Genomic DNA, 14,965 nt, shown 5'->3' with positions numbered 1-14,965 from the left:
GGGTTTGAACCGCCAGCCTTCTGGTTAGCAGTCAAGTGCCTTAGGCACTATGCTACCAGAGCTCCTACATAGGCCTCATCAATCTCACAGAATACTCTGGCGCTAGGGTAGCCCTTCAGGGTTGTTGTCCCTTGAAACAAGAGGGCCTGGTCTTCATAAAACTTTCCTTCCAATTGACCAATAACTGGACTTGAGCTTCCCCAGAGAACCTGATCTTAAAAAGGTGGTTCTCTTTGTCAGTAAACCATCAACTTCCAACACTCCCAACAGCATGGGAAATTGAGAACATCAGCTCTGAGGGGGGCTCTGGGCAGCACACACAGCATCCACATAATCCAGAAAGAAGAGAGATAAGAATAATTGACAATCTCAGAAACCCCATGAAGCAAGAATAAGAATTGAGAGGACAAATAGTGAAGGAGCAATTTGGGAAGAGAAGACAAGAAGTTCTGTTTTAGGCATTGAGTGAGATTTTTAAGTGTAACTTAAATGGATCAAGGGCTCAAGCAGTAGGCAAGAAATCAAATGATGTATTGCACTGGGCGAATCGGCTGCAAAAGACCTTTAAAGTGTTAAAAAGCAACAATGTCAGTTTGAGGACTAAGGTGGGCCTGCCCCAAGCCATGGTATTTTCAATCACCTCATATGCATGTGAAAGCTGGACAATGAAAAGGAAGACTGAATAAAAATCGATGCATTTGAATTATGGTGTTGGAAAAGAAGATTGAATACTACATGGATTGCAAAAGAACAAAAACAAATCTGTCTTGGAAGAGGTACAGCCAGAATGCTCCTTAGAAGCAGGGATGGTGAGACTTAACTCATATATTTCAGACATGTTATCAGGAGGGATCAATACCTAAGAAGGCCATAATGCTTGGTAAAGAAGAGGGTCAACAAAAAAGACACAGTGGTTGCCATGATGGGCTCAAACACAGCAATGATTTTGAGGCTGGCACAGCATTTGGGCAATGTTTTGTTTTGTTGTCACTATGAGTTGGAATTGACTACACAGCACCTAACAATAGCAACAACGGGGTTTAAGAGAGAGGAATGAGTTGAAGATAAAGATTTGGAAGTCACCAAGGCACTGACAGTTCTTGAGGAATTTCCCCCCAGGTATTCGGAGACAATTGCTGACTTCTTCCCATGACCAACGGTACACACAGTCATCAGGTGATTTTCTGATTTTCTTTGCTCTTTCCTTCCTCACTGTAACTGTCCCAGTTCACATCTTTGATTACCTTATGCCTAGATTGTCACAATTGTTGTTGTCTGCTGGGCATCACACACAACAGGACCTTTGTAATCCATAATCCACAATCATTGGCTGATTTCAGAAGTAGATCACCAGACTTTTCTTCTCACTCTGCTCAACATCACAACACACACAAGCCTCCACTGGCAGATGAATGGTGGCTGTGCTTGTGGTGCACTGCCTGGGAGTCAAATCTGGGTCTTCCAAATGGAATTCTACCACTGAGCGACCACTGCCTTACCCCATGCACTACTGCCTGATTAATTTTCCTAAAGCACCATTTGGATAACATTGTGTCCTTGCTTAGATACCTTCAAAGTTTCCCATTGTTTGCAAATAAAATCCCTGCTCTCCTATTCAAACTTTCTCTCCAGGCAAATACCTCTATTTTCTCATGCTGCCATTTTATGCACAGCTGAAGGTGAATAAATATTTTTCATTAAAGACTATCTTGTTAGGTGCCGTGGATTTTTGACTCATAATGATCCCATTGGCAGAGTAGAACTGTCCCATAGGGTTTTCTAAACTGTCATCTTCTAGAATGCAATTCCTTCCTGCATTGAAGGAATGGGAAAAAAAAAAAAAAAAGAAAAAGGTCCAGGAATTGACAGAATTCCCACTGAGGATGCAGCACTGGAGGTACTTACTCATTTATGCCAAGAAATTTGGAAGACAGCTACCTGGCCAACCGGCTGGAAGAGACCCATGTTGGTGCCCATTCCAAACAAAGGTAATCCAACAGAATGTGTAAATTATTGAATAATATCACACACAAATAGAATTTTGCTGAAGATAATTCAAAAATGGTTGCAACAGTATATTGACAGGGAATTTCAGAAATTCAATCTGAATTTAAGAGGACACGGAATGAGAGATATCATTGCTGAAGTCAGATGGATCTTGGCTGAAAGCAAAAAATACCAGAAAGATGTTTACCTATGTTTTATTGACTCTACAAAGGCATTTGAGTGTGTGACTCATAACAAATTATGGATAACATAATTACAAAGAATGGGAATTCCAGAACACTTAAATTGTGCACATGAGGAACCTGTACATAGACCAAGAGGAGTTATTTGTACAGAACAGGGAATACTGCGTGGTTTAAAGTCAGGAAGGCTGTGGGTCAGGGTATATTTTTTCACCATCCTTATTCAGTCTGTATGCTGAGCACATAATCTGAGAAGCTGGACTATATGAAGAAGAACATAGAATCAGGATTGGAGGAAGACTTGTTAACAACCTGTGATATGACACAACTTTTCTTGCTGAAAGTGAAAATGACTTGAAGCATTTACTGATGAAGATCAAAGACTACAGTATTCAGTATGGATTACACCTCAACATAAAGGAAACAGAAATCCTCACAATGGACCAATAAACAACATCATGATAAATGGAGAAAGAGTTGAAGTTGTCAAAGATCTCATTTTACTTGTATCCACAATCAATACTCATGAAAGCTGCAGTCAAGAAATCAATCATCGTATATTACACTGGGAAAATCTGCTGAAAGGGACCTCTTTAAAGTGTTAAAGAGCAAAGATGTTACTCTGAAGACTAAGGTGTGCCTAATCTAAGTTATGGTATTTTCTATAGTCTCTTATGCATGTGAAAGCTGGACATCGAATAAGGAAGACCAAAGAAGAATTGATGCCTTTGAGTTATGGTGTTGGTGAAGAATATTTTATGTACCATGGACTCCCAGAAGAATGAATAAATCCATCTTGGAGGAAGTACAGCCAAAATTCTCCTTAGAAGTGAGGATGGCGAGACGTGGTCTCACATACTGTGCACATGTTATCAGGAGGACTAGTGCTTGGAGAAGGACATCATGTTTGGCAAAGTAGAGGGGAAGACCCTCCATGGGATGGATTGACATCATGGCTGCAATGATGGGCTCAAGCATAGCAGGGATTGTGAGAATAGCCCTAGACCGGGTAGTGTTTCATTTTGTTGTAATTTACAACAAAATGGGGTTGCTATGAGTCAGAGACAACTTGATGGCATCTAACAACAACAATCTTCATGAGTGCAGATTGCCATATCTTTCTACTGCTGGGTGACTAGGTGGGTTCAAACACCAACCTTTTAGTCAGTAGCCTAGTGCTTAACTGTTATGCCACCAGGATACCTTCAGGAAAGGCTAGATGCAAGACTAGAACCTTCATTTTTTAATGAAGACCAATACAAACTTCAGGCACTTCAAAATCTGGATCTATCCCTGCAGAAGTCTTTCTTACTTAAGGTTAGTTCAGACTGATTTCCCTAAAAACAAATTGGACAACCCTTTTGAGGATGAAATAGATGCAAACTACAAACAAATAGATAAGGTCAGCAAGTCTTGAGTTCTGACTACACAGCATTTAAACACCTAGTGAATTCAGCCAATTCAGTCTTCATCATAGTTTTCATGAAGGAAAATATCGCTGCAAGAAGGCTGTACTGGGAGACCTGACTCAATTTTGGAATACCCACATCCTCAGTAAGAAGAGTAATTGAACCAAGGACACAGGAACTAATTAAGGTTAGACCTTTATCAGACTCTTTGTAAGCATATTCTGCTGCACCCTTGATTCTCCCAAATAAATAGTGGGAACAAGAACACATTCTTTGTTTGAGATAATTGAGTAAGTTTCTGATTCCAATGCATCACATAAATGTGACAAACTTTTAAGACCAGAAGTGAATTTTGCTTAGGAAGATATTACTGCTGGATAAAAATGAACATTTTGAGAAATACTTTATCATTAAAATGTATTTGGAAACAAAATTTTACTCCTAATGAAAAATAAATAAATAAATAATAACTAGAAGTCACAAATAAGCTTCCTTTCTATCTATTTCCTTGTTAAAGTTATTACTTTACATCTTGTGGATGAAGGTGAATTCCCAAGTTTTCATTAAAATGTATGTTTTCCTCATATTTATTAGCACTGTGGCAGTTCAAACCCACCAGCTTCTCTATGGCAGGAAGATGAGGCAATCTATTTCTGTGAAGATTTACAGTCTTGGAAACCCAATGAGGGTCACTAGGAGTCAGAACTGACTCAATGGCAGTGCTCCTCTCCCCCGTGGTACTTAAGGTTGTAGGTCAACTTGGCTGGACCATGATTTTGAATGTCCTGGCAGCTGAACGTAGTTATTCCCCATGATGAGGTTAGATAAGGTGTAATCATCTCCATAGGAGCTCTGGTAGCATAGTGCCTGAGGCACTTGACTGCTAACCAGAAGGCTGGCGGTTCAAACCCACCAGCCACTCCTCGGAAGGAAGGTTGGGCAATCCTACTTCTATAGTGATACTGCCTCGGAAACCCAAGGAGGGGTCGCTATGAGTCGGGGCAGACTCGACGGCATATAACAACCACAACAACAACAATCATCTCCATGGTGGAATCTGTTGTGAGCAGTTAATCAGTTGAAGGAGAGTTCCCTTCTGGGTGTGGCCTGCTTCCAGTATATACAGGAAGGATTCTGCGTTTGGTTCAGTCTTCATCTCCAGTTCCTGGACTTGAACCAGTGGCCTGCCATGTTGCCTGCTAAGATTGTAATCGTGCCATTTTACCTGCCATTCTTGGGTTTGTCAGCTTCAGCAATCATCAGCTGAGTGAGTTGGGAGAAGCCTCCAGCTTGCTCCAGTTGGCCTGGAACAAGAGGCAGAGGTGAAGGCCAAGGTGAGGGCCCTGCACCTGTCCCCTAGAGCCAGCGTTCCAAACTCAGACTTCTAGCCTAGTCTTCTCCTAGGGCTCGCACTCTGAACTCAGACTTCCAACCTCCTAAACTGGAAGAGAGTAAATTCCTGTTGGTTAAAGCCATCTACTTGAGGTATTTCTCTTATAGCAGCACTAGAGAACTAAGACAAGTACCAAGGATATATAGCTACAAAATTACTTCTCACTGACAAGAAGCACATTTCCCAAGATTTTTGTCATTTAAGAGACTCTACAATATTTCCCCAGGAAATATTCCTTTTCTAAGTTCCAGAAGACACTTGCTGTCAAGAGCCAAGCACAGCTGCTCAGACACAGAGGAAGCTGGTGCTCAGTAAAAACCAAACCAAAATAAAACCCTGCCCAGGCGTTCAAGGATGGCAACGTTCCCAGATCTATAGCTTGATATAAAAGAAAATAAAACTGCCGGAAGCAGAAGTTTTTCCTTTCAAACTGACTTCTTATAATGCACATAAACAGAACAACAATAGGATTCACGAATATAAAAATAATGTTTGTTCATGGAAAACCTGCAGCCCTCACCCTTGTTTCCTGCTCCAGACACCTATGTTTGATAAAGGCATCTAAGAATGACCATAGAGATTTCAAGTGTTACTCAAAATGGGGAAGAAAAATAATGAAAGTAAGAAGTATTAAACTAAGATGAGCAGCAACCAGCGTATGAGACTGGCAGTGAATGATGAGATGTGTTCTTCGGTTTCATAGCTATCATCCCCTAACCAAGTCAGAAGCATTGGTTTTGGCTTCCAGTATGTGGGAGAGGCAGGGAGGGGAGGATGAAACAGTGACCTAATACCTGCAGTGGGTCAGTGGGGTTGGGTTGTTTTCATGTTATCTCATTTACTTATCACAATGCCATGAAGTCTTACACCAACTTTTTCTAATGTCATGAAGTTGACACCATGACAACTATTTTATAAATAAGAAGCTGAGATTCTCACAGGTTAAGTGACTTGTGGAAGGTCATGTATCTGGTGAGTGGTGGGTGGTTACCAGGTCTGTGTATTTCTAAAGTCACCAAACTCCTAGCTGTAATCAACTGAGTGCTTTAAGTATTTTACAAAATAAATAAATTGGGAACACACTGAGTAAATAAAGTTGAACAGGTTTCTTTATTGCAAGACTTCTAGAAGCCTTTATTGTTTTAATTGTATATCGTAAATCTTTATGTGTAGTACAGAGTTTGTCTGGTCTCCCTAAACTTAATTCACATGGGACTTTTTCTTTTGCATGTGGTTTGGTTCTCTGGTGCTGCTCTAACAGAAAACACCATAAATGGATGGTGTTAACGAACAGAAATTTATTCTCTTAAAATTTAGGAGTTCAAAGTGCCAGCTCTAGGGGCTGGGTGAAAGCCCCTTGACCTTGAGTTCAGTTCTGCCTTTTGTTTCTGGCCCACTGCAGCTGGAGGCTTCTTTTTACTCAGACAGCTGCTGGCTGCTGAGGCTGACAAACTCAAGGTAGGCAAATAAAATGGCACAGTCCAAAAACTATCAAGCAACATGACAGGCCACTAGTTCAAGTCCAGAAATAGTCTCAAGATCGGCAGACACTATGACAGACCACTGAGATGAAGATTCGGCCAAATGCAGGATCCAGATGTGCCAAGAAGCTAGAGAGACGTTTGTTTCTCAAAGCTGCTTCTTATCTACTGGAAACAGACCACATCTCTAAGGCAGCTACTCAGCTACTAATAGCAGATTCCACCATGGAGCTGATTACTAGTCTCTTCTTGGGGAATAACTATGTCAAGCTGCCAAGACACTCAAAAGCAGGCCCAGTCAAGTTGACACAAAACCTTAACTACCATGAATGGAACAGTTCATGGGACTGGTGTTCCTGGAAAGCCATGTTGGGAATCACTGTAGAACACCCTTCCAATCTCATTGAGATCCTGGATCTGTTCTTGAGTGGACCTGGCACTACTTTTGGAGGAGTATAGGAAAAGCAAACAGCCAAGCAGGAAGTACTCTGTCAGAAATACCTATACAGGGTATGGGAATACAAGGAAGGAAACAGGGAAGTGAAAGGGGAACAGGGAGGAGGGGAACTAGGTCTGGGTAATTATAATAGTAACAATAGATAGTTCTGGTCACTTGTTGCATGGCGGTCCTCTTTTGAGTGCTTATTTAGTTCTCATAAGCACCTATGATACAGAAATCACTGTAACCCCATTTCACAGAGAAGGAAATTGAGGCACAGAGAGGTTGGGTAACTTGCCCAAATAGCTCATAAATCTCTGAGTGTTGAACTCAGGTAGTCAGAGTCCTTAACAACTGTATTATACTTGCTCATATTCAAGAGACAATTAATTGGGGTTGTGTGAGGTAGAGAAAGCTGGTCGTGGGAGAAGATTCATATCATAATTATCCAAATGACCTACTGGTGCCTATTGTACCAGGAGAAGCCCTGGTGGTGCCGTGGTTAAAGTGCTTGGCTGCTAACTGAAAGGTCGGTGGTTCGACTTCACCAGCCACTCCAATGGGAGAAAGACATGTCAGACTGCTTCTGTAAAGATTTTAAAGCCTTGGAAACCCTGTGAGGCAGTGCTACTCTGTTCCATAGGGCCACTGAGTTAGAATTGAGGACAGTGAGGTTTAGTTTTGATTGTACCAGGCAATGTGATAGATTCTGGGGATTCAGTTCTGAATAAGACCTACGTGGTTCCTGCCCCAACAGTACTCACAGTCTAATGGAAGGGATAAGATCATTATAACACAGAATGGCATGTTTTTTATGGGTAAGGACATGCAGAGGACTGTGGGAGCAAGGAAGGCACCTGACTCAAACGTAGGATGGTTTTGATGCTTCATTAGGTACTTTCCCTATATGATGCTTGAAAGGAAGGTGAGTCAGTTTAGATGGGTTTCAGGGATTGGACTTTCTTGTTCTCTCTACTATTTGGGTAATATGCTGATTCTTCCTTAGGCTAGACTCTGGAAATGAACACAACCACCCCGAACTCTTGGTAGGCCCTCTGCTTGCTCCCTGTTGCAGACTGATGTTTGACATGATGCATGCGGCACTTCAATAACCAAACCTCAACAGTGAAGGCCAGCATGGACTCTCATTCCCAAATTTTGAGCTTCAGCAAGCAGTTATGGAATACTGGTATCTCAGAGCTGCACTAAAACTCCTTACCAGACATTAGAATCCCTTGCACAAGATTTACAACAAATGGTTATCCAGCCTGTATTTGAGTACTTTTTATGATCTGTAATACACCATCATACAAAATGGCCCTCTCTATGTTTTAGAAAGCTCTAGTTACCAAAAGGGAGCTCTGGTGGCACAGTGCCTAAGGTATTTGACCACTGAACAGAAGGCTGATGGTTCAAACCCACTAGCCACTCCTCTGAAGGAAGACTGGGCAATCTACTTTCGTAGTGATATCACCTTGGAAACCCAAGGAGGGGTCGCTATGAATCAGAACTGACTCAATGGCAGTGAGTTTTCTTTCTTTTCTTTTTTTTGAATTACCAAAAAGTTCTCACTTTCAGAGACCTACAATCTATTTCTTTACAACCTCTACTTGAAGGTTTATAATTTTGTATTCTTGAGCAACACTGAAAGGTTTGTAAATGTTTGCCAACAACTCTAACTCTTCCCTTGGGGGTTCATGTTCATTTGGAGGTTGTCTCAAATAACATGGCAGAGTGGGTGAGCAGAGCTCAGATTGTTATGGTGGAAGACACTTGTCAAAAAGACTTCTTGGTGGTTACAAGCGCAGATTTTAGAATCATACAGATCTGACTTCAAGTCCCAGCTCAACTATTTACTAGCTGTGATCATTTATAAATATGTGACTTTGGGTGAGTTGTTTAATCAAATGAGGATGATAGCACCTACTCGTTAGTGGTGCTGTGAAGATCCCATTGGCCAGGCTGGTAGGCACTTCGCTTGGTGTTGGCCACATAGTGCATGCTCAGGAAATGAAATCTATAAAGTCTGTGGGTGAAAAGCACATATTTGATTTTGCATATAAACCTACGGGAATCCCTCTTGATGGCAGTGATTCTCATCTGACGGTCATCCCACCTATCCTGAAGGCTCTATTTGAAGGTTGTATTATAGATTGTTTCTGGGTAACTTTGTTGCTAGGTGCTATTGAGTCTATTTTGACTTATAGTGATATCATGACAGAGTTGAACCGCCTCATAGGGTTTTCTGGGCTGCAGTCTTTATAGGAGCACATTGCCAGGTTTTTCCCCCACAGAGCTGCTGAGTGAGTTTGAATTGCCACCCTTTGGTTTCATATCCAAGCACTTAACTGTTGCAACACTACGGCTCCTTTGGGTAACCTTAGTCCACTGAAAAAACCTGAGAAATACAAGATTTGGAGTCAGAGACCTGAAATCAAACCCTGATTCAGTCCCTTTTCCATAATCTTGAGCCTTGGTGTCAAATTGTCTGAGCTTGGTTTCCTCACTTATGAAATGCACCTACATGGGGAGAATAGGAGCTCTGGTAGCATAGTGCCTAAGGCACTTGACTGCTAACCAGAAGGCTGGTGGTTCAAACCCACCAGCCACTCCTCGGAAGGAAGGTTGGGCAATCTACTTCCGTAGTGATACTGCCTCAGCCACCCAAGGAGGGGTGGCTATGAGTCGGGGCCGACTTGACGGCACATAACAACAACAATAACACATGGGGAGAATAGGGCAAATGCCCCCCATGAAGCACTATGGAGCAGTCAAGAGCAGCAGATTAGAATGTGAGCAGTGTGGACGGATCTGAAAAACCATTCTGAGCAAAGGAAAAAAAGATAAGCAAAATGAGAAATATAAGAATGCTGTTTATGTAAAATACAACATGTTCTATAACATCCATGCAAACTATAGAAATTAAATACATTGCAATGATTGTCTATGGAAGAAAGAGAATACAAGTGGGGCAGGAAGTTAAAAGGGATAAACTGAACAACAGAGGATGCTTGGAAAATTAAAAAATTAATACATAAATAACCAGAACAATGATGCTCCCCTACTTCCCTCACAAGGTTATTCTCAGGATCTGATGAGATTATGTATGTGAAAGCAAAAAAATTAATTTACTATTTTCAAAAGTTAAATTAATGTATAACCTTCATATTGGACAAACGAACTGAACTGGCTTTGATAGAAATTCCACATTGCTCTTCAGCAGGAAACTGGTGCCAAGGCAGTGCCCATGAAGCCTTGCCCTGGCTTCAGAGTCTGCTGAAGAGATGACTTCAAAGTTCTTCATGAAGGAGGCTGCAAGGCTCTGCCCGCACTTGGGAGACACCACTTGCTGCCAGAGCCAGAAGCAGCAGCAGCCCCTTGCTATGGAGCCACTGCAGTTGGCCCCCACGGGCCCACGGAAGAAGAGGACCAGGCTGACGGACACACCAACGGCCTCCACTTCTGAGGACATCAAGTTTCGGGATCTGGTCCTCTTCATTTTGGAGAAGAAAATGGGAACATCCCGCAGAGCCTTCCTCATGGAGTTGGCCCGAAGGAAAGGCTTCAGGGTTGAAAATGAGCTCAGGTAGGACATCACTGATTTCATTTTGTAAATAAGCAGGGACTTTGTGAACAGATCCTTTGGAACCCAAGAAAGATAAGTTTTCTTCCATATATGGAAGAAGTGATGTTCCCACTGGGAACAAAACACATCTGAAACCAAAAAGCAATCTTAAGACAGTTAAGGGGAAAGAGACGGAGGGCTGAACACAATTGAAACTAGTCCGCACTAAGTGATAAGATAGTTTTCTGTTTGTTTTTGCCTATCATTATTATGAGATAAGGCAACTAATAAACAGGAAACAATTTGGAAAATTTAACATTAAAACCACTCAATTTCTTTCTTGATCAAATTAAGCAAAACACCACTGAGTTCAATTTTTTTTAAAAAAAAAAATTTGGCTACTTTGAGACAAGAGAGAATGGTTTGGTTGCTTGACTCTTAACTAAACATCTGGCTGTGCTGAGCTAACCAATGTTTAGGATGGACTAGCATTAGTGACTGTAGCTGCCTCACCACAGGCACTCAAGTGTAGCTTCAATCATGCTCTTCTGAAGAGCAATCGAGTGGGATTCGGAGACAGAAGGATGCTGCTTAGAGATTTAGTGACAACTATGTAGAGGGGTGGTCACCAGGCTGATTGTGATGAGATCAGAGCCCAGGTTAGTCAACAACTGAAGCAGCCATTTGGGCTCCCCACACTGGTTCACTCTGAAACCCATTCACTAACCCCAGCAATTGTCCTTGTTCTGTTATATAAGCTAGTGTATAATAAATGGGAGAAAACAAAACAAAATCCAGCAACTAGTCATGTAAGAACTTCGACAGAAATGCTCGTTCCAAACTGAACTCCCATGGGGCTTGTGATGGAGAAAGAATGATGATCAATGCACTTATCTGGCTGCACTTATCTGGTTGGGGATGTCCCTGGAATAGATGAACCACAATTTTTTTTTTCAGGAAAAACTCTTAAGAACTGAAAATATATTTTTATTTTAAAAAATAGTCATTGGCCATTGGTATTTGAAAATAAAAGCTGAGCAGTATTTCTTGATGGAAGAACATCAGCTTCAAAATGTCAGGGAGGTATATTTTAAAAATCAGTCATCACTGATACTCATATAAAAAGTCAATGTCATAGAAATATTTTATTTTCTACTAAATGCTCAATTCAGAAATTCCTGAGTGTCTTGTGATCTGTCTCCCATCTGATTTCTCTTTACATCATCTCCTCTTCTCCTTCTCTGATTTTATTTTTTTAAAAACCCCCAACAATCACCCTTGATCTCATTTTAGGCTTACCAGCCTCTTCATCCTAGATTTCATCTGGTTGTTATATCTGCCTAATTTTGTCAAACTTACATAAAATGTTGTAAGTTTATGTAAGTATGTACAGACTTACATAAAATGTTGGAGAATGGGGGAAAAAATACACAAGAGGCCAGAGAAATAGCCCATCACAAATCAGAAAAAGACAAAAAATCAAACCCATTGCTGTTCGGTCCATTCTGACTCATGGCGACCTTGTGTGTCACAGAGTGGAACTGCCCCATAGTGTTGTCTTGGATGTAATCTTTATGGAAACACATCACCACACCTTCTTCTAGCAATGCTGCTGTGTGGGTTTGAACCGGCAACCTTTGTTAGTTATCGAGTGTAAACTATTGGTGTTACCCAAAGCCCTCAAAAACAAGCAAACAAACAAAAAACCAGAAATGAAACTCCTTAGCAAATATGGATCTGCTTTTTGCAGTGAAAAAGTTTATCAAGGGGCTGGCAGGAGGGCAAGAGTCAGATGGTCCTAAGGTACCACTTACGTGGAAAGCTGTCTGTGAAAGAGTCCGATCTTCCAGCAAGGGCCCACTGATTTAGTTATAACCACGGCTATGAGCACATCCTTGCTGGCTGAGGCAAGCACTCAGGTAGACAGACGGGCAGGAGGTAAGTTTCTTCTGTCGGCAGGAGAGCGGAAAGGCAGCTCTGTGCCCCGGATGCTCGCTGCCGAGGACGAGCCCAGCTGCTCAAACAGAGGAAACTGGTGCACGGTGAGCAAGCTGCTGCTGTGCATGTGATGGTGGCAAAGTTCCCAGGCTGGCAGCTTGGAAGACACATGAAATAAAAGTGTGTTCTATAGCTCAAAATAAACCACAGGAAGTAGAAGTCCTCGCTCTCAAACGGAATTTCTGTACACAGATACATAGACTTTAATTGGAAAGGAAAATATAATTATAGAGGAAATTGGAGATGAATCCAGAGACCACAGTTCCCAGTTTTGTTCCTTCCCAGCCAGGTGGTAGGGGGCAAAGCCCTTCTATCTCCCTCTGAGCTCAGTTTCCTGACAAATGCTCTATCTACTGTGATCACCAAATGAGATGATGGGTGCCAATGTGCTCGGGTAAATTAAGACAGCTCTATAAATGTAAAGTGGGATCATTTTATTTTTACTTAGCTGGATCCATTGATCTTCACAGCAAAACCCTATGGAGAAGGTTCTGTTCCCACACTGTGAACTAGGTCACACATATAAACAAATAGAGCAAAGACAGGAAGGAAACTCATTGAAATGTGTTAAATGGTTATTTTGGGGAGGTAGTAAGGAGAGATTATGGCTGTTTTAACTTTCTGTGTTTTCCAAATTTTTTGCATTACACACATACTTCAAAAGCAAATATAATTTTTAAAAAGCTGGTTTTTAAGAGAAATGATACATCTTGAAAATGAAGGCTCTATCTTTCCTACAATTGGGTACAATTGGAAGGCATTGTTTTCAATGAGTCTCAGTGTATAAGACTCAAAGAAGAGGAGCTAAAAAAAAGGAAATTAGAAAAATAGATAGCAGTCTCCATAGTTCCTAGCACATTATTTGGCTATCTGGAAGATTAAAAAAAAAAAACAAAAAACAGATTGCTGCTTCACTCAGGCCCAAACACACAGGATAGAAATGAGATGCCTGAAAGTACGGAATGGTCTGGAGCCATTTCATTCCCCAGCATGCATACATGGTATCCTTCATTAATATTTATGTTATATTGCAAAAGTCATGCTATTCAGTGGGCCATGGGAAGCTGGTTCTTAAAACCCAAATCAAGGGTGTCAAGTCCTGCAAGGTATTTTTGTACATTCATGAAAAGGATATTGAATTGTATTCTATGAACATCTTAAATTTTAGGGCAACTTCATGATCTTTGGGAGCTCTGGTAGCGTAGTGCCTAAGGCATTTGACTGCTAACCAGAAGCTGACAGTTCAAACCCACCAGCCACTCCTCGAAGACAGGTTGGGCAATCTACTTCCACAGTGATATCACCTTGGAATGCAAGGAGGAGTCACTATGAGTCGCATCCGACTCCACAGCAGTGAGTTTGGTTTTGGTTTTTGGTTCACAGTCGTTGAGTCACCTAGGACAAACTAGGGAAGGATCCTAATCTGGTGATTTTCATATTCTCATTTCATCCTGAGTTCTAGTCGGAGTTAAGCTTTATTCTGTCAACACTCCTTTACGAACACATTAGCTAAGCTTACTCTCTATCTTAAAAGGAGCCCTGATGGCACGATAGTGAAGTGCTTGGATCAATGTGGTCAATGGTTTGAACCTACCAGCTGCTTTTGGGAGAAAAGATCTGGGGATCTGCTCCCATAAAGGTTACAGCTTAGAAAACCCTATGGGGCAGTTTTACTCTATCCTGTAGGGATGCTATGAGTTGGAATCAACTGATGGCACACAACAACATGAGTCAAATGGCTGATGTTGAGGAAGAAAGTCATGGCCAGAAAGGATGGCTTTCCAGGTTCACATCCATTCAGCAGCTTAGCACTTGCTGAGTTCCACAGTTCAAACAGCTGGTAACCCACCAGATAGTACTATAATTCTGCCTAAAAATAAAACAAAAACAAAAAAACTCACTGCTGTTTGAGTTGTTTCTAACACTCCTTGGGTTTCTGAGGCTTTAAGTCTTTACAGAAGCAGACTACCTTATCTTTCTTCCACAAAGCAGCTGGTGGGTTCGAACCATTTGCTTAGTAGTCAAATGCCTTAACCATTACACCACCTTGCCTAGATCTGCAAGGATACAATTGGAAAGCATTGTTTTCAATGAAAGCAAGATATGATATCATGCCACTACCAATAAAGTGTTCTGTAGGTGCACATGCAGTGATTGGAGCATTGGTAGTTTAAGAGTTAAGTGCTCCACTGCTAACTGAAAAGTTGGTGGCTGGAACCCACCTGACATCTAACTGGGAAAGAAAGACTTGGAGATCTTCTCCCATAAAGATCTCAGCATAAGACATTCTATAGGACAGTTCTACTCTGTCAATGAGTCAAAATCAACTCCACAACACCTAACAACAACAAAAATGAAACCAAGAAACGTGTTTCCATTATTTAGTGCTGCTATATTAAAAAAAAAATACCATAAGTACGTGACTTTAACAAACAGAATTTTATTTCATCATAGTTTAGGAGGCTAGAGGTCCAAATTCAAGGTCCCAGCT

The 14,965-nt window shown here is 41.4% G+C and overlaps 2 protein-coding genes across 2 annotated transcripts in view; one reads left to right on the top strand and one right to left on the bottom strand.

The window, feature by feature from the left end:
- BLNK (B cell linker) overlaps nucleotides 1-8,912 on the bottom strand; it is a 123,198-nt gene extending 114,286 nt beyond the window's left edge. The window contains exon 1 of the mRNA XM_042780822.1: nucleotides 8,839-8,912. Coding sequence (XP_042636756.1) covers nucleotides 8,839-8,912 — 74 coding nt within the window. The remainder of the gene's footprint in view (nucleotides 1-8,838) is intronic.
- A 1,364-nt stretch (nucleotides 8,913-10,276) lies between these two features.
- DNTT (DNA nucleotidylexotransferase) overlaps nucleotides 10,277-14,965 on the top strand; it is a 41,092-nt gene continuing 36,403 nt past the window's right edge. The window contains exon 1 of the mRNA XM_007940004.2: nucleotides 10,277-10,497. Within this exon, the coding sequence (XP_007938195.2) occupies nucleotides 10,295-10,497 (203 nt within the window). The 5' untranslated portion in view covers nucleotides 10,277-10,294. The remainder of the gene's footprint in view (nucleotides 10,498-14,965) is intronic.

The sequence above is a fragment of the Orycteropus afer genome, unplaced genomic scaffold, assembly GCF_000298275.1.
Source record: "Orycteropus afer afer isolate SDZICR_OR568_19922 unplaced genomic scaffold, OryAfe1.0 scaffold00064, whole genome shotgun sequence".
In the NCBI taxonomy this organism is placed as follows: Eukaryota; Metazoa; Chordata; class Mammalia; order Tubulidentata; family Orycteropodidae; genus Orycteropus; species Orycteropus afer.
This window is presented reverse-complemented; position numbering and strand designations above follow the sequence as displayed.